The sequence below is a fragment of the Dunckerocampus dactyliophorus genome, chromosome 2, assembly GCF_027744805.1.
Source record: "Dunckerocampus dactyliophorus isolate RoL2022-P2 chromosome 2, RoL_Ddac_1.1, whole genome shotgun sequence".
Lineage (NCBI taxonomy): Eukaryota > Metazoa > Chordata > Actinopteri > Syngnathiformes > Syngnathidae > Dunckerocampus > Dunckerocampus dactyliophorus.
This window is the reverse complement of record NC_072820.1, coordinates 17781776-17802234: the sequence shown is the minus strand read 5'-3', so window position 1 is coordinate 17802234 and position 20459 is coordinate 17781776. Positions and strand designations below refer to the sequence as shown.

The following is a 20459-nucleotide window of genomic DNA, read 5'->3' as shown; positions in this document are numbered from 1 at the left end:
AATATAGACAAATCTTCAGTCTCCCTTTGAAAAACTTTCTCACCACGTAATGAATACAGACATATTTTTCACTGCATCACTATATGTTGTATGTTTTGATATTACATTTATTTTAATGTAAAGTTTAAGACAGTCCAGAATGACAATGTTCATGTTATACCACAACTTTCAGGCGCAATGATAAAAAAGACACTGTAAAAAATGATTTAGTAATTAACTCCATCAAATTTTATGTAAACGCATGTCAATTTTGGAAGTAAGTATTTTATTCACAAAATACAGTAGTGTTTTTCGTGGTTTCTTATTTTGTTGTGTGTTTGTCGCACTTAAATGTGTCAGCTCATCAAACAAAATTAAATGTTAGCCAATGACAACACAACTGAACACAAAATGCAGTTTTTAGAATAAACTTTTTATTATTAAGGGTTAAAAAAAATCCAAATACAGATTTCTAAAATCACATTATTAAAATTTGGTGACCTAGTTCATTTTCAAACAGCTAAAGTTATGTACAGTATAAAGCTACAGTAACCTGCCACCCAAAAATGTCATACAATTCTTCTCAGCAAGAGAGGAGAAATATGACCTCAGAGAAAAATTTTACCTAAAACACGTCTATGTGTGAACAACTCTAAAAATCTTCAGCATTTCAGTATGTGGAATCAAATTACGGGATGGATGAACAGTGAACTAATGTATTACAATTGATGTAAAACGGATGGGGGGTAGGATTAAGGCTCATTAAGACTCGTCTCAGTTTTGCCAGAAAACATCTTGATGATCCCCAAGACTTTTGGGAAAAGTCTGTGGTCTTACAAGACAAAAGTTGAACTTTTTGGAAGGTGTGTGTACCATTACATTTGTAAAACTCCGGTTTCCTCCCACATTCCAAAAACATGCATGTTAGGTTAATTGGTGATTCTAAATTGTCCATTGGTATGAATGTGAGCATGAATGATTGTTTGTCTATATGTGCCCTGCGATTGACTGGTGCAGCTGGGATAGGCTCCAGCATACCCTAATGAGGATAAGAAAATGGATGGATGGATACTCTGTTCATTATTACTGCTTGATGAAATAAAAATGTAAGATATGTGAGCCCTGCATTGACATTATACAATAAATAGTGAAAAAAAAAGTTCCCCCCCAGTACATTAGCTTTTTGAAATGTAGTTGAATAGCCCTTCTGAAGCTGTTCAAGTAATAATGGTCTTTGGTCACTTGCATGAGGAATTAAACGTGAGTAATACGTGGCAGTAATCTTCTTTATGTGGAGTGATTCAGCTGCCATATTGGCTCCAATCAAACGGGGGCCAGTGAAAGCCTGTGGAACAGCTACAGTGGCATGTGAGTGCTGACAGGTTCATTGGAGGTTAACACATTATGATGTGAACTTCAGCTCGTTGAGAAGAGTTTTGCTAACCGGGGGCTTTTGAATTTAGTTTGTTTCTTGCCTTTTTCTTTTCCCCAGTTGGCCCATCAATAGACAAAACATGAGGGAAATAATATGTTGTGCCTGCACTTTGAAAAGTCAACAAATGACAATGGTGGCTTATGTATTCAACATAACTGACAAACAGACACGAGAATGTGCGAGAGAGAGTAATTTTTGAATTTCATGACATCTCCATCTCCAAAGCCACAATAAATTCATGCGGCCAACGCATCTTTCTATATTTTGCTATGTAGTGAGGGATGACTGTACTTACTCTGTACTCAGCACCATGTATTTATTTTTTTATTAACTGTAAAACATTTGTGGTCTTACCCTTTTGTATATGAAGTACATGCCCTCAACCTTCTCCAGGAAAAGTTGTGATACTTTGCTGTAAAAGTCTGATCACCTCCTGTTGAGCTTGGGTACATAATCCTCCATCTTGGCAGTCAAATTTATGAATTCATTCAGCAGAGTCAACATATATCTTTAATGTATTTAACTGGTTGCTAAATCTAGCTCTAGCTGGTGCTGCCGTCAAACCCCCCACCCCAAAATCTTACCTTTATGCATTCCCACATAGTAACAGCATTTGGGACCAAATATGATATAAAAGAAAAACGAGAAACATACAGTATAGTGTCTATCTGTGTAGTTTGGAAGAAAGTTACATGGTGCGTTCAATGACCGTCGAACAAAGTGGGACAAGTCGCTACCCGCATTAAACATGCAACAACTGGGGGATTTCTAACTGTATATTATTTAATGAATAAAATAATGGCCCAAAATTGATATCCCCTCACATAAAATTTGATGTATGTTTTGGTGGCATTTGTATTGATGGCATTTTGTTGTGCCTGAACGTTTCCCACGGCCTGGTGGTTGGGGACCCCTGCCTTACAGCATGCTTGGGGATACGATGTGCTCTTTTACATATTTGAAAATACGGTAAGAATGCGACTTTCATAGAATTGGCTTTTTTATTTGATAATGTAAGATTAACGTCTACATCAACAAATGTAACTGTTGAATCATATCAAATCGAATTGTATCGTTTGTACACTGTATCAAATCAGTGCTATATGCATATATTTACATCTATACTTGTTATAGATAAAACTTCTTTCTGTGATTAATTATGATTAATTTATGAGTACAAAATGTGATTAATCACGATTACTGACAGCCCTAATATCATCATATACATGATTAAGCATGACTCTTTGTTATGCTGTTGATTTTATGATCTTGGTGACTGTGTCCTCTGACATGTGCGTCGCACTCCGGCCTCACTCGATTTCCCGCTGTTTAACTGAATCACTTCATCATCACTCTGCATGCAACTGTTAGACTGCCATGCTGTGGCCTAGTTCACTCTGACCCCGGTGCACTAAATTACATTTCAGCCGGGCTTTTGTCGATGTAGCCGGTTGCCGCGCAAGCCTCGCATGAGCTGTTTTGGTTATGTAAATTTAATGTACCAAGCCTTTTTTTTAAATTATACGCTACCTGCAATTTGACACTCACTTGTTTGTGATTGCTACAAAGCAGCAAGCACTAGCTGGTCGCATCCACAAGGTGCCTTGATGGTTTAGGTTTTTGTCCGTCAAGCAACTTATTGAGCAAATTAGCGCATTAACTAAACACAGGAGGAGAAGCGCACGAGTATAGCATCAGAAATGTGACAAAAGACGTGCAAAAAAGGCACAGGATGTCCTGCAAAAAGTTGATAATTTGCATTTCCTTTTGGTATCATGTTGAGCTGATGTCACTGTATTGAGGTTTTGTTTCATTTGTTTAAATTCTGATTATGAATTGGGTCTAGCGAGTACACATGCGAGTCGTGTGCTATGTGGCACTATGTAGCTCGTGTTCATTAAATCTGTGGGGCATACAAAGTGCACGTTGAGAGTGAGTGTGTGAAGTGAAACAATCTGTTTGTACATGTTTTGTTTGGTGCCTCTCGACTTTTGTCACACTTCATACACCATACACGAGGAAACTAAACACGAGAGAGCGACGGTATGGTTCAGATCTGTGTGTGTGTTTCTGTGCGTTTCCACCACAGGGTGCGTACTCATGAGGAAGAGAAACACTTTGTTCATGCAGTTTGGAGTGAAACGATTCCTCAAGTAAATTGAGTTCCTCAATTCCAAAAAACAAATCAAAGATTTTTTTTGTATCCGTTGTAACGCAGCACGTACATACCACAATAGCGCATCTTCAATGTTGCATAAAAATAAAGGTTGGGAAACACTTTACAGAAACACTAAATGACTGGATGCTAGTCAGTCACAACTTTGAACTGACCTTGTTCGCCAGTCTGATTCCGTTCATGGGCTGTATTTGGACCAAGGGCCGCCACTTGAATAGCATTGGTCTCCACCACGCACCCGAACTTGTCCTGTCCTTTAATAAAAATTATAATCTTGCAAAATCTCTCTCAAAATCTCACGTTTGCTAGTTTAGTCAGAGTCTTCTGAGTCACACTCGCCTCCTGTGGCTGTCAGTTGAGAAGGCGGCTGGCTGTCAAAACTGCTGCACCAACTGGCAACAGCACACATTCCAAGCACTGATATGGACCACACAAGCCAAACCGCCTAGAATATAATGAGTGGGCCGAAAGCCACAAAATGCCCACCACTTCATGGAAAACAGATTTGTAAGAAAAAAAAGCTTCGCTACACATCGTAAACGAAAGACTGAAACTGCCAATTGTCTGTCACTCAGCTGCAGACGTGATCTTTTAAGTTAATTAAACTAGCATGATGTTGATGTTAAAATGTGAGTGTAATGTTAACACTGCAGCTCACACGGCTTTGCTAGCTATGCTAGTGTTGCTAACGTTTGTGTCCTCCTATCCCTCTCCTTTATGTTAAATTGTCGTATGTGATATATGGCAGCTATTACAGTGCAGAGTTACAGTGTATTTGTAAAAAGTGTATCAACTGCAAAATAGCCCTCAAACCTAGGTTTTGTCCAGCACACTAACAATACACTATTGTGGCACCTCTGAGACTTATTTTAAATAGTTGAATAGTATAAGGGTCTAGCGGTTAGCATGTTGGCCAACACAGTAACAGTCTGGAGATTGGGAAGACCTGGGTTTGATTCTCCCTTGGGCATTTCTGTGTGGAGTTTGCATGTTCTCCCTGTGTGTGTGTGGGTTTCCTCCCGGTTTCCTCCAAAAACATGTAGGTTAGGTTAACTGGCGACCCTAAATTGTCCATAGGTATGAATGTGAGTGTGAATGGTTGTTTGTCAATATGTGCCCTGCGATTGGCTGGCGACCAGTCCAGGGTGTACCCCGCCTGTCGCCCGAAGTCAGCTGGGATAGGCTCCAGCATACCCCCGCGACCCTAAAGAGGAGAAGCGGCATAGAAAATGGATGGATGAATAGTATAATATGGGACCTTTAAGGTAGGTGCAGTCAAATGTCCAATTAAAATATATCCATTCCTTGTCCTCTAACATTCCTAGAATTAATCCAATCTTCTTATGGCTTAAGTTACATTACATTTCATCAGAAGAAACACCAAACAGCCACGGATGCTCACTGAGCTGAAGTCTCATGATGTCACACGTGATGATGGTGTCAAGTTTTGCTTGAATTTTGAGCCAGATTTTTTCCAGAAAAAAGTCATTTCAACCCCACACCGTACCACTTTTGAAGGGCTTGACTTTTGAAGTTCCACTATGTATGTGTAATGGTTTCATCTTGCCAAGTAATCACACACATAACGAGACTGCAGGTGCATGTTTTCGAGAGGTGAGAAAGGATGGACTGCGCAGGCGGTGGTAGATGTTGGCAGCCAGCGAACGAGCTGGCAATCGCACTCCATCTCAACACCTGTAGTACACCTCAGTGTCCCAAGACGCCGGGGAATCACTTGTGAAAAGTGGCGACAAAAGAATAATAGGAGGAGTACCGCTTTATCATGCATACTGTGCAGATGGTTAGTCAGAAATGCATCTTCCATGCACCAGTGCCAGGGAATTCATGTTGTGCGTCAGTGAAAGAGCTCCCACTCCTCCCTTCTTCTGTTTCAACACCATCACTGCATGTTTCACATATCTGGTGTGATATTCGCCTGCAGAGGCCCACAAATCCGGAAAGCAAAGTGTGCGGCTAAAATTAGCCTCAAATGACTTAAAGGTTCAGTTTTCTCTTAGTTTCAATGTAGAGTGTAGCTGCTTGTAGCAAAGGAATGTGCTTTTCAACCCTTGACGGGTGGGGTCTTCACATTGTTCAGGCCAACTGGTGGATTTTGTAGCTTGACATGATGCCAGTTTCCTGCTGTCACCGTCGCACTGTCTTGGCAAGAGCTGTCACAATGGGAAATGTTCATGGCTATCCCACAGTAGCTAGTCACTTCAATCACATTGATGCTGGAAGTTGGACATTTCAGACCTCCAGCCAGGAAAAGTGCAATGGAATGAGGTTCCTGCTCAGGTATTTAGTGCCAGCGGTCTTCACCAAGATGCAGATGTCTGTTGACATCGCCATACTAGATATTAGGGGTGTCATGAGACGAGACGATGCACGAGATTGGGTCCACGACAACAAGATGAGATTTTAATGTTAACTTTAAGAAAATAAAAATGAAAACACATGACTGAGCAAACAAACTTTTTATTTAACTGTGCCACAAAACAATGCAGGTGCACTTTGAAATATTTATTGGCCCACAAATTGACGCTAAACAATATTATTGTCAACATTTTAGATCAAATAAACCACGAATGCTATGATAATATATAATAATAATACCATAAATTCCGGTGTATAAGCCGCTATTTTTTTCTCAGACTTTGAACCCTGCAGCGTATACACCGGTGCAGCTAATATGTGGCTAAAAATTACATTTGCCATGATGCTTGGTGTGGTCATGTTCTAATCTCGTGATATCTCCTATACTTCAGAGCAACTACTACTACTATCGTTTAAATAGGTAATTTGGAAAATGCAATTACTAAGATACTAAAAAAAGTTCAGGAAACAACCAAAGCACGCCTAGAAGCCACCATTCTCTGCGTTTGCTAATCCTGCACGTTCGCGTTCAACACTCAAAGAAATGCATATGATGCCGCTGTCAAGTTAAAGACACAGCTCGCCGAAAGAGAGAGAGACGACGTTTTAATTGAATTAGGACGTTGTTTAATTCACAGATTCATAGATTCACCAAGCATTGGATTGTTCACCCACTCATAGGGAACGTGAGCTGTGATTAGACCATCATGAGACAGGTTAGTTTCACCCTATTGATGATGTGTTCTGTTGTATGAAAACTTTAAAAATCTTTCTGTCTAAAATCTGTCTGTGCACTAAATATCTAATTTTTACATTTTTCTATATTTCTGAGGTATAACGTTTGAGCGTAGCTGCTGTGTGATAAGTGTAATGTTGTTTGTAAGATGAAACCGTGAGTCAGACTGTTATATTGAGCAATGACCTTCTGCAATTTCCAATGGGTTTACAAGCTTGTCGTGAGTTTTTTCAGAGGTCATGATTGGCTCCTGTCAAATAAAGAGCTACCTGGTCCTCACATACTCATGAGCGCCACAATATGCCACTTTATGACGTGGATATGTGTGGCTTATATAGGAAAAAATCAGATTTTTCCTGTAAATTTCATGGGTGCGGTTTGTGCACTGGTGTGGCTTATACACCGGAAACTACGGTAATAATATAATATATCATAATAATGCTATATATATCATAATCATAATAATGCTATATATATATACAACAAGCATCATCCAATGCAAAGTATCATCTCCCAACAGAAGAGCAGTTTCAGTGGCAGATTACTATCACTGCCCTGCTCCACCGAAAGACCGAGCTGATCATTCCTCCCCCTTGCTTTGTTAGTTTTCTTGTTAAGTGATTATGTTCATAAGGACACACTGCAGAGCTGCTGAAAACGTGAATTTCTCTTGGGGATAAATGAAGTATCTATTTCCTTCAATGTGACATATTTCACTCTATAAAGTTGTGGAATTGCCATTTGTGAGGTGTATTTTCTCACAGGCAATTCCTACTATCTGCCAAACTTTTGCAGAATTTCTTGAAATGCTGGCTTTTCAACTGTATTAACGAGCAGCATTGCTTTTTGCGATGACTTTCTGTGAACGCACAACAATTTTGGGCTTGTTTATTTATCATTCATGATTCATAATCTGTCCACCTCACCGGTGTGGCATATCAAGATGCTGATGAGACTGCATGAGTATTGCACAGATGTCACTTAGGTTGGCCACAATCAAAGGCAACTCCAAAATGTGCTGTTTAACTGTATTGGGGGTGATCCGGAGTGCTCTGAAACCAGTCAATATCTGCTGTGACCACTATTTGCCTCAAATACTGTTTACACCGATCCAGAGCATCCCAAACATGCTCAATGGGTGACATGCCGAGTGAGCATGCTGGCCATGCAAGTACTGGGATGTTTTCAGCTTCCAGGGATTATGTACAGATCCTAGCAACATGAGGCCGTGCATTATCAAGCTGCAACATGAGGTGGATGAATGACACAACAATGGTAGAATGGACAGTATTTCTGTGCATTCAAATTGCCATCAATACGCTGTGCACGGAGTGATTATGGTCTAGGTAGGCACGTATGCTGTGGACAGCAAACACAGGTGCATTTTATTGATGGCATTTTGAAGATAGCAAGCAAGTTTGGGATGCTCTGACTCGGCGTATACGGTATTTGAGGCAAATGGTGGTCACACCAAATACTGACTACAACATGCACATGACAATATATGGAGGCCGGCAAAATGATCAAGTTCATTTTGTTCAAGTTCATCATACAGTTTTTTTCTGAACTAGAAATCTCGTCATGTTTTAATCTTGCGAGATCTTGTGACACAAGATGTTGTGACATCTTATTAGATATTACATTGCAATTGCCCAAAACAAAAAACTTAGACTGAATTTCATTGGTAAAATTAACAATCAATAAATTATGATCCATTTTTTGAAACATATTTTTTAAAACAGAATTAATCTTTTGTTTTCAATATCAGTAGAAATAACAACTGGTAGATTGCAATAAAAAAAAAGGATGTAATTTTTCCTAGCTGCTGGGCAGTTGCTAACTACTTAATTGCTCACCACTATCTTAAAATTAGCATAACTCCTCCTCTGTTGTTTGCTAAATTACTAACAACCTTTGAATCACTTTTTTCCCAGTGGGTCTTGTGTCTCGGTCGCATTTCTCTGGGTCACTGGTGTGTGTGAACGACAGGAAGAAAAGCTCTGACTCGTCTGCGCTCTAGATGTTCTGGACTCCTTTTTCCATGTCTGTATCGTATTGAGCGAAAATAATATTTCAAGTTCCCATAGCTGACATCATGTTGTTCTTCTGGAGACACAAACTGAAACAACAGTGCAAGCAAAGTAGCCACTGTCATTTTGCCATCAAGATGTGCATCCACACAAGACCAAATTAACCCTCTAATAGTGAGCCATGTTTTGCATTGTTTTTTATTATGTTTATTTGAACGTTTTGAGATTGGCTATATGGGGTGCCGATTGTAAAAATTCAGTCACACTTTTGGAGCTGATATCTTTTTTGAATATGTATTGCTTTGTCCGAACAGTTATAGAAATATTTGTTCTAAACAGGTAACGATGTGTAGTCATGTGGTCTAGTTGTAATGATGAGTGCATTAGTGAGTGAAACTTGTTATTATGCGTTACGTTTTTGATGCAGACTATTTTTGCTGTGTTATATGTTACTTTTATATCTTATTTTTTGCATCACACCAGGCTTTGTAATCTTGGTGGTATATTTTTATCGTGTTCATTCAACACTTTGCCACTTATACAGTTGGAGCATGTAGATGAAGCATCCAGATGAAGCGGCCAGAGGTGTGGGCGGGTCGGTGCACGGTGAGAGGTGCGGGCTATTTCTATATTTTGTACATATTTAGCTTTACATTTTTAGAAATTTAGATTTGACATTTAAATTTGGATTTAACATTTAAGGTGAGAGTTACCATTTACATTAACAAGCTAAATATTTCTACTTCAAATGTGAGAAAAGTTAGCTAAACGTTCTTAATATATCATATACAAAAATGTAACTCAATTTTAGTTGAATAGTCAAATGCACTATAACAGCACAACCTTTGCGTCTGTGTAGACACACTGCATCATTTGAACATTTCAGCCTGCACATTTCAGCCTTGAGTACCAGTACAACCTTTGGCCAAAGCAAGCTCATGGGCTCTTGTATTTCTTCTCTGCATCATAGCAGAGAAGAAATCAAAGTTGCACTGGGGACCATAGTGCATATAGGCAATATTATTTTTAGAATCTACTGTGTATGTTCCTCACCATAGACCCACCATCAGGGAGGGCACGCGTAAGGGCCCGGTGCTTTGCGTATTGGTTGGGTCAAGGGCAGGTGGCCATACCCACTACATTTAGAGAGAAAAACAGATTTGTACATATACAGTATAAGGACATGTCCACGTCATAAAATGGCATATTGTGGTGCGCACAAGTCCATGGGGACCAGGTAGCTCTTTATTTGACAGGAGCCAATCATGAGCTATGAAAAAACTCACGACGAGGTTGTCAACCCATTGAAAGTTGTAGGAGGTCATTACTCAATGTAACAGTCTGACTTAAGGTGTCATCTTACAAAAAACGCTAAAATCATCACACAGCAACTAACACTCAAAAGGTAACTAAGAAATATACACTACAAGTACCAATATGAGTTTAAAATGAAAAAAATAACTATTTTAACGGCTTCCCATCATGCATTTCATCCGAGCATTTCATTGGACATCGCTGGCTCTGGTAGCCAGAGTAAGGAACTCAAACAAAGCACCAAGATGAGCGATTTCAAGAAACAATACAAACAGTTGATGTTTGCAAAATACAAGGAAGAATAGTTTTGAAGCACTGTGTACAAAATGCTATGTCTAATCACTACAACACTCATTACCCTTTGTTCTTTTGAATTCATTGTCAGTACTCACCTATTATTACAGCTGTTTAGATTATTATGATGCCTTTTATTTATTTACTATTATACTAATTATGTGATTATTATTTATCAAGATTGAAGAAAAACCCTGACAATAATATTACTACACTGTTACATTACCTTATCATTTTACATCGTATAATTTTCCCATGTATCAGCTGGCAAAGACTACATCGGAATACAGGTGAAGTGAATAAATGTATTGCAATTGATGTGAAATGGACGAGGGGTAGGATTAAGTAAGCTTTGCTTCTTCCTACTCTTTTTGAACATGTGGAAAAGTAAATGGAAGGATGCTACTGTAAAAGTTAACTGTCCAGCAACACTTTTTATCGTTCAATGCATGTGTCAAAGGGCCCCAGGCGTCAAAAGGGCTATATATTGCTCAATATAAAGATTAATGACTTATTTTATATTCTATACATCAGATACAATTTATACAATTGATTTCCTCTATAGTTAAACTACCTCCTGACAGCAGTTAAATGATAATGGAGTGGACATAAAGAATGAAACCTAATTAAATGATGAGTATCTGAGTGGAGCATTGTAGTGGAATAAATTAAAAATATCTATTGAGACGTGCAACTACCCATTACACAGGACTGTTTCCTCACCTCTTTCTCTCCATGCATTCTATAGCTTTTAAGAGATAACCAGCCAACTGACTGTGAAAAATTGCAAAATGGAAAAACTTCAACGGTGAGGTTTATTATGGAAAGCAGCTTTTTAAAAAGATGTGCATGCTGGCTTAGGGAGAGGATTTACATGACTTACTCCCACTTGCTCCTTCCTGAGCCACCACCTTATGATGGAGAAGTTTGCGTGTCCCAATTTTGCTAAGCTAAGTTGTCTGGGACATTCATGCCCCTGGTAGGGTCACCCATGACAAACAGGTTCTCGGGGAGGGACCACACTAACAGTGGCTCATCAGACCCTAATGAAGAGAAATAACGTTGGACCTAGATTTCCCTCGCCCGGACGTGGGTCGCCGGGGCCCCCCTCTGGAGCCAGGCCTGGAAGTAGGGAACGATGGCGAGCGTCTGTTGGCCGGGCCTGCACCTCACCCCAACAATTTGGCTTCTTGGCTCAGTGTAGTGGGCGAGCGATGCAGATCCCCCGGATCTGAACCCGAGCGGTGTTTTGTTATTGGACATTGTCCATAACGAACACCATGTTCAAGCATAAAGGTGTCCACATGTGCACTTGGCACCAAAACACTCTGGGCCGCAGTTTGATGATTGACTTTGTGATCGTGTCGTTGGATTGGGCCATGTTCTGTTCCTCCATTGTCGAGGCGGCTGATCGGAGCTGTGGCCGTAAGGTGGTCGGTGCCTGTTGTGGCAGTAATCCCAGAACCTGTTGGTGGACACCAGTGGTGAGGGATGCTGTGAAGCTGAAGAAGGAGTCCTATAGAACCTTTTTAGCCCTTTTTAGACGGAGGCAGCTGACAGGTACCGACAGGTCAAGCAGTCTGCGACTCTGGCGATTGCTGAGGCAAAAACTCTGACATGGGAAGAGTTTGACTTCCAGACAGCTTCAAAGAGATTCTGAAACACCATTCGCCGTCTCAGTAGGGGGAAGCAGTGCTCTCCCTTAGAGATAAGGTGAGAAGCACTGTTATCCAGGAGAAACTCAGAGTAGAACCGCTGCTCCTCCGCCTTGAGAGGTGGGCCAGGGAGGTGGCTCGGGCATCTGGTCAGAATGCCTCCCGGACGCCTCCCTGGGAGGTGTTCAGGGCACGTCCGACCGGTAGGAGGCCTTGGGGAAGATCCAGGACACGTTGGACAGACTACGCCTCTTAGCTGGCCTGGGAACCCCTCGGGATCCGCCAGGAGGACCTGGACGAAGTAGCCATGGAGAGGGAAGTCTGAGCTTCCCTGCTTTGGCTGCTGTCCCTGCGAAGATGAATGGACTCCCACTAGCGCTGTTGCATTGGTATTCTTTATGTCAGGCAGCTAAACTTTGCACTGTATGCTGAGCTTTCACGCAACCTACTTTTCCAAACCACATCACCTTGTCACAACTGATGAGTCACTGTTAGTGACTCAGCAAAGGCCAGTTTGGCCAACGAAATGCAAATAGGAGGCAATTATACAATACATACATCTTCAAGTATTCCTTGTTTGTACTCATTCCATTTTCCCCTCTTTTCAGGGAGTGCTTACAGAGAATGCATGGAAAATGGGACATGGGCACTCAAGAGCAATTATTCAAACTGTGAGCCCATTTTGGAGGAGAACGTGAGTGTTTTTGTGGAGCTGTTGCATTGCTTCATCGCACCCAAAAGCCCACGTCGCTATTTTCATTACATAACACCCACAAGAACTACATTTCCTCTTTTGGTGTCGCACAATTAAACACTTGAGACTTTTATTTCCGGAAGACTGAACACATTTCCAAGTGCACTGTATTAGTGTTTCTATGAGACCAAAGCCTGCAGGCAAGAAACTGTAAGACTGACTGTAAGCCGAGCGGCCAGATTGCTTCCCTTCACGTCTCCTGACTCAAGTGTATTTCTGGCTCTTGCTCCATTTTTCCAGATAAATTTAGACATCTTAAGACATTTGAAGTGTGTCAATGACATTTGCTTTCACCAAGCTTGAATGAAAAGAGAGTCTGAAAGGGAGGGGAAGACACAATAACATCCTCACAAACAGTAAACAAAGAGTTGGACGGCAAAAGTTCACAAAAATGTGTCATTCATGAATGGATCAACAAATGTCCTGCTTTCAATTAGAATTGGTATATAAACAATGTGTGTCATCAGTAGGTTGCAACATAGATACAGACAGAATGGCAGACTAAAGAAATCCACTAGCATCGTCCACGTCCTCACTAACATCACTCAGTCAGCTGCTTAGTTCATTAGAAAGCCTTATGAAGGATGTTTTTGCATTGAAAAAACACAGGACTTTTATGAAAACTGAGCATTGTTGTCTTAGAATAATAACTTTTGGCACAGCTTTTGTATTGGTGCTTGTGCATGTGTACCTAATATTGTGGATGGTGAAGTTAAACAAAGCATCTGCATTTCTAAGTCATGCCGCTAAAGAACCAATCCAAACCCCCCCCAAAAAATCATGTTTATTTTTAAATTATTCCACGTCAAATAACACTGGTCTACACAATTTTTGAAACAAAGAAACTATTGGGGCGCTGATTTAAAATTTGATGTCCATTTTTTTGTATCAGCCTTCATTTTTGGTAATCTTATGCTCACTCCCCTTAAAAAGCTTAAAAAAGCCATATAGCATACACAAAAAGCGAAGCAAACCAATTTCTAATCTGCCTTCTGTGAAAGATCGATTCTTGCTTGCATTGGTTCACTGGTTTCACTAGAAGGAGTGGTATTCTATCTTGTTGAGCTTCACTTCTCTTTGCAGTCTTAGTGCAGTTGTCATACGGCAAGATTTCACCAAGACATAAAAGTGATGGAAAAAAAGGTATCAGCGAAGATGCAGTGTCATAGCAGACTACTAATGGAGCTTGCTATGTGAATTTTCAGATACTGAACACTCCCGGCAAGCAAATGAAGGAAGCAGTTACCATAAAATGATGTACTAAGTAATTGTATTTCCTCCTCTGTGCTTAATTTATGCCATATCCATCACTTAGTCCCTGCTTTTGTCTTCACAGATTCACAAAAATTTATGCCTTTTAGCGTACAGTAAAAAAATAAGATCACATTTCTGAAAAAAATGTGACCCGTTATGACAAAGCCAATGTCATTTTTTAAATCAGCGCTGTCAAATTAGCTAAAAATCATTGTTTTCATTCTTGTTTCTGCAACTTAATCACATTTTGTAGACTTGTGTAATCAATTTGGTGTTGAGTATGGTATTTATTTAATTACATATTTATTATTTTTCAAAAATATTTTGTTTAGGTGTAAATGTATTATAAATATCCCATCAGCATAATAAATAAGCAATTTTGTGTTTATTCTATTGTATTTTTATTATATGTATTGTATTATATATATTGTATGTGTGTATTTATTTTTTAAGTAAGATTAGTGCCATGAATTTAAAATATTATTAAGTAAATTTGAGAATTCAAAAAATCCACCCATGCGCCTGATGTGTACCTATGCTGACATCCAGGAGGTAACAGTGTCTTTGTATGTGTGCGTGCGTGTGTGTGTGTGTGTGTGGTCTTTTCAGAGAAAGTATCCTGTGCATTACAAGATAGCCCTGATCATCAACTACCTGGGCCACTGCATCTCTGTGGGGGCGCTATTGGTGGCTTTCATTCTCTTCCTCTGCTTGAGGCAAGTACAGAAATAGTGCACAAATATTTCCATTTGTGATGCATGCAACCTCCGAGTAGACAGTCGCGAACATTTCCCCATAACTTTCACTTTGTTCCTTGTCATTAAGTCGCTTATGTCAAATGAATAGATTAGTGCACTGCATGCATATGTGCATTTTATAATAATTGTTTTTCCCTCGAGCGATTGTGATTCTTTTCATCGTCTGCATCAAACACACAGACAGAACACACCTACACCTTCATGGACAGAGCGGGCCTCAGCTGTGCGGTTTAGTCGATGTAAGCCGCTGGCTGGGATTAAAGGCTCAAATATTCAATATTTTGTTAGGACATCAAAAAGATGGCAGATACTTGTGTTCGTGTTATGCCTGCTCGGATGTGGGCCTCTGTTCTACATGATGGGAAGTTCTATGTAACAGCTTGGAATCTTTCCTGCTGTACACAATGTAATGTAAGTCAAAAGATTGTATCATTTGTGCTGTAAATGGCAGAAATGTAGTAGTAATGCAGAAGGTGAAATAAAAACTAGTGCAGCTACCATTTGTCAGCAAATTGAACAATAAAGCATAGCAGGACTATTTCCACCAAAAAGGATGCTTGGGGCCATTTTGATATATGTTTTTCATTTTGTAAAATGGCTAGATTTAAATACATCGTTTTGTGTTAATATTTGTATCAACATTTCAGCATTTTCCCTTTACATTGTGCCTTTTTTTGTTGTTATATATATTTTTTGTTTTTGTTTAATTTTCTTTCTACAATGTGCCGCAGGCCAATAAAACCCTGGGCCAACTTTTGGACCCCCCTGCATTATGTTAATAAAAAGAAAGCAAGTCTATCAATCACAAATAGAAACCAGTGCTGACTTTTATAGTCTTTTATAAACAATGGGAGGATGGTATACTGTATATTGCGGTCGTCCATGACCATGCATTTTACTTCTTGTTCTAAAGAAAATTATTATCATGAATTATCAGAAATTACATTAAAATTGTTCTTGTTTTGATGACCCTCTCACAAATATAAAGGATTATAATTAGGAATTAAGTACAAGGTAGAACATGATTTCGTAACAATGACAAAAGTATTGAGACACCCTTCTCAATCAATAAATTCATCGATCAAGCATTGAGAAGGACCACTTCATTGCCTCTGAATCTTAATTTTTCATTTTTTCAAGACAATTCCATGCTTCTGACTTTGTGGGAACAATTTAGGGAATGTTCAAGTGCACAAAACAAGGTCCACGGAGGCATGTTTGGGTGAGTTTGGTGTGGACTCGAGAAACCTTTTAACCTTGACATCTTATAGATACTCTTCCCAGAAAAAAACATTTTCTTTCATTTTCACTTTCTGTCGATGCAATGGCTTGGTGTCCCAATAATTTTGTCCCATATCAACTTGTTCTTAGAAGCATCCGATGTCTCCGCAACATCATCCACTGGAATCTGATCACCACCTTCATCCTGAGGAACATCATGTGGTTCCTGCTGCAGCTCATAGACTACAACATCCACGAGAGCAACGAGGTAAGCACAACTTTTGTTTTCCCCCGAGTCAGCATTTTATAGTACATGCTCTTTTTTTGATAACTGTTTTTTAAAAATTTGCTAGCCATGGTGTCGCTTGATCACGACCATATACAACTACTTTGTGGTCACCAACTTCTTCTGGATGTTTGTGGAGGGGTGTTACCTCCACACCGCCATCGTGATGACCTACTCCACAGACAAGCTGCGGAAGTGGGTTTTCCTCTTCATCGGGTGGTGTAAGTACGCCTTTATTGAACACAGACACGCGTCCTCCATGTGTTACGTGTACATTAAATGCCAGTTAAATACCAATGCTTGGATGTGACAGATATGACATTGAAAATTATTCTGTAGTGTCATGTTCCCTGAGTAACAAAATCATTCATGACCTTTTGCTGCTCTTGTGAGGAACTCTCTGAGAAGCTTTTGGATGGCCCCTCATTAGCAGATGGTGTTTACTCTATTACCATGGAAACTGAGACATTTAAAGTTTCCATTTATGGCTGGGTCAGCACTTCAGGCAGCCTGTAATCTCATATTTCACACAACAGCTATTGAGTAAAAGAGGAGATGACTATATATTAGGGCTGTTAAAGTTAAGGTGTTAAGAACGCGTTAACGGAAATTTCCTTTAACGGCGCTATTTTTTTTTACGCGCGATTAACGTGCTCACGTCCTGTTTGGCGAAAAAACTTGGACACCCCTCTCTTGCGGAGCGTGAATGGAAGCTAGTGGGGTTAACTTAGTTTAGCAGAAAATGCTTGTGTGGCTGTGTATGTGCGACTCTGCTGTATGAGCGAGCTTCCACCCTGTTGTGTTTTACCGATTGTTAACGTAAACAAGCGTTTTACGATGCCCGCTGACGAGAGGCTTGCTTATTCTTGCTCCCGGCTCATCAGACATTCCCAAACACACAAGACACTTACTTCAAAATAAGAGCGCTATTCGCCACATATTGTTTAATTGTGTAAACAAAATAAGGGTGTAATAAAATGCTCTCAAATGCCAGAGAGAAGAGAGAAGGTACTGGAGTACTGTAGGTATTTTTTTATTGTCATTTATACAGTGGTACCTTAGCATACAAGAGTCCCAACTAACGAGTGTTTTTGAGATGCAAGCCGGCTGATTTTTTGCTTTGAACTGCAAGATAAAATTTGGGTCACAGGCTGCAAATTACCGACAGGCATAGCCGAGGACAGCTATTTGGAGGTCTTGTGTCAGTGTGACAAAGGCAGAAGTGAGCGAGCACACACAAACACACAAAAGATGGTAGTAAAGACTCGCGAGGGAATTTATTAGCGTTATTATTATTATTTATTAGTGATTTATTAGCATTTGTGCTTGAACTTCTGTATCTGTCAAAGATGACAGAATAAAAGTTGCATGTTGAAAGACCATGGTGTCATACTTTCATGTTTGTTGAAGTTGCCGTACTAAGAAAAGTGTGATAAAGTGTGTGTTGAAGAAGGTTTGTGTGTGTGTGTGTGTCTCTGTAAAAGAATGTTTGGAATTGAAGTATCAGTATATGGGCACAGGTGTAGTTCTGTAAACTACCGACAGTACTTGAGCACTTGATTTTTGTAAGTTGTCAATATAAATTTTTCTAACACCCTTTTTTCATTTCACTTAGCTGTTGGGTGTTTTTGTAGACTTGTATTTGTAATGTTAGTCACAATTATATTTTGTGAGATTATTTGCTTGAAGAGAGTATTTGAGTGATGGACAGTTTACCTTACCAACGTTGACTTTTTATACATTGACGTCCATTTTGTGCTGAGCTAAAAAAAACATGTTAAATGTTAAATAAATGTTAAATAAACAAAAAATTGCAAACATCAAACATATTATCCAATCTAAATGTTGATAGGTGTATTAAAACCTTTAAAATGATCTTCCAAAAGTACAGTCATTTTACATAAAAAACTTCTTTCAGTATGTGATTAATTGTGATTAATTACAAGTTAACTATGGCAAGAATGCAATTAATCTCAATAAAATATTTTAATTGATTGACAGCCCTAATACTGTTACTTACTTTGTAGTGTGGAATTTTAGAAAATACTTCATCAAGTGATATTACTCAAACAGAGAGCAATAGTCAGCAACAGTAGGTATGAGAAAAGTTTACTTTCTCATGCTTTGCAGACGTTTCAGACAGTGTTGGTTGTTTTGAGGGGGCTGGGGGGTTGTTTCTCCATGCGCTTGCAGCTTTTTTTTGTGATGCTGCTTTGGATGGTTGATGAGGTTGTTTAAATTCCCCAATTGTGTGCCACCGCAGGAGACTTGTGCGTGGTGGGTTTTGCACTCGGCTGCAATATCTCTCATGTGGGCTCTGTCCGGGTACTGCTGGATACAATTGCTAGAGCGGTGTTTGGAATGGACTGCTCGAATGTATGTATTGTATGAGTGCCGATATCGGACATTTTAGATGCAGGCCGATATTATCCGAATTTGCTGATATCAGATATCAAGCCACCCCCATGTATATAGCCACCATTTCTTGGAGGACAGCTTTGTAGGATTTCTAAGACAACATGAACAGTCCAGTTGTGATTGATTCAATGCCCTGAGAAAGCTCGGGTAACTATCCATCAGTCAGCTATAGGCATGTGAGCTGTAAGTTTGATCATTTTGTTTTATTTAGTTATTTGTCTTTCATTTAGCCTATTCACAGAATAAAATACAAATGTAAAGCATTCAGAAGACACATTCAAAAACATGTTGTTGATATGTAGCATTCTACACTGGTCAATAACTAGCCACCGCTGGAAGTAACAGCAACAAGGATCTCCCCCATTGCTAACATGTGAGTATATATTATTTCTGACTTATTATATGGCTTATTTGATGTATTTTATTTATACTATATTGCATAATACAAGTATAAAAGTGACAATAGAAGTATTAGTTCATATCTAGAGGGCTCTAATAATGTTAAAACCTGAATTTAGAAGGTTGTAGGTTGAAGGAGCAGGATCAATAGGCTGATCAGGAGAGCGAGCTCTGTCCTGGACGGTCCTCTGGACTCCGTGGAGGAAGTGGGGGAGAGAAGGATGTTGGCTAAGCTGACATCCATCATGGACAACACCTCTCACCCGCTACATGACACTGTGGGTTCCCTTAGCAGCTCCTTCAGCAGCAGACTGTTACACCCACGGTGTAAGAAGGAGAGGTTCCGCAGGTCCTTCATACTGACCGCTATCAGGCTCTACAACACCTGCACCACCTGAACCATGTTGTAGTGCTTTACTTTACTGTTCTCTTTACTTGTCTTGCTTGCTTGCTGCTGTAACAAGTAAATTTCCCCGCTGTGGGATCAATAAAGTACATACAATACAAAGTAAACAAGTTTTCTATGCTCTAACTATGGAAATATTCCATTTATAAATAAGAAATCTTACTTTGCTGAAATTCACTTATCACGGATGGGTCTAGAACCAATTAACCGCAATAAACGAGGGATGTATGTCATCTATTACGAAGGACAAGTGCAGAGTTACAGTGTATATGTAAAAAGTGGGTAAAGTGCACAATAGCGCTTTTTGGAGCAACACTGTCTGAGGTATTTCAGTCTCAATTTTAATTTCATAAGAGAGCAGTTCTGTAGTCACGTGTGTGGAAATTGTCGTTTTTCGTCATTTTGGAGCAGATGTTTTTCAAGGCAGGTATAAAAAGTCCACACTTAAACATTGTTGTATATGTCCCTGGGAGGAAGCTTGACCACCTTCCTCTTTGTGTCATGGACAGTGCACGTCTTCTTTCTGGCTAGAAGAAGAAGGAAGGAGAGGGGGAGGGAAAAAACAGGCACAGCCATGCAAATACGCCTGAGTTAAATACCAGATGCTACATCACTGGCGGTGACAGTCAGGTTGATGAGATTGTTCTCCAAGTAGAGGTTGAATGCCAAAGTGACCTTCATTTCTACACTCAGACGGTTGAGCGACTGTCGTTTTTTAAACTTCAAATTGCTCATTTTAAGCCCAACCTCCTTATGATAACAGTGACACTTAATTACTTGTAATGAAAATTAATAAGGCTTTTTAAGCACCTGATCTACTAAATCTTTACATGTATAAAAACACGTCCTAACTTGATCTCCTAACATGAGGCAATGAGGACTGCGTCTGTCAATTGAGCCAAATAGCACTGGCAAACCATTGCCTTCATGAATGTGCAGAATGTATACAGATTATCAGAATGCACAAC

General features: G+C 39.7%; 1 protein-coding gene across 4 annotated transcripts in view; it reads left to right on the top strand.

Moving 5' to 3' along the window:
* Nucleotides 1–20459, top strand: part of LOC129177189 (corticotropin-releasing factor receptor 2) — a 53499-nt gene that overhangs the window by 19846 nt on the left and 13194 nt on the right. For 3 of the 4 annotated variants that reach the window (XR_008569587.1, XM_054768030.1, XM_054768031.1), the window contains exons 3-6: nucleotides 12604–12689; nucleotides 14613–14719; nucleotides 16133–16250; nucleotides 16336–16489. Coding sequence is in view for 3 of the 4 variants with exons in the window: in XM_054768030.1 (XP_054624005.1) it covers nucleotides 12604–12689; nucleotides 14613–14719; nucleotides 16133–16250; nucleotides 16336–16489 (465 nt within the window). In the remaining variant the exon portion in view is untranslated. Of the gene's footprint in view, nucleotides 1–9276; nucleotides 9346–12603; nucleotides 12690–14612; nucleotides 14720–16132; nucleotides 16251–16335; nucleotides 16490–20459 lie in introns of all 4 variants that reach the window. The other variant, XM_054768032.1, reaches the window with a different exon arrangement.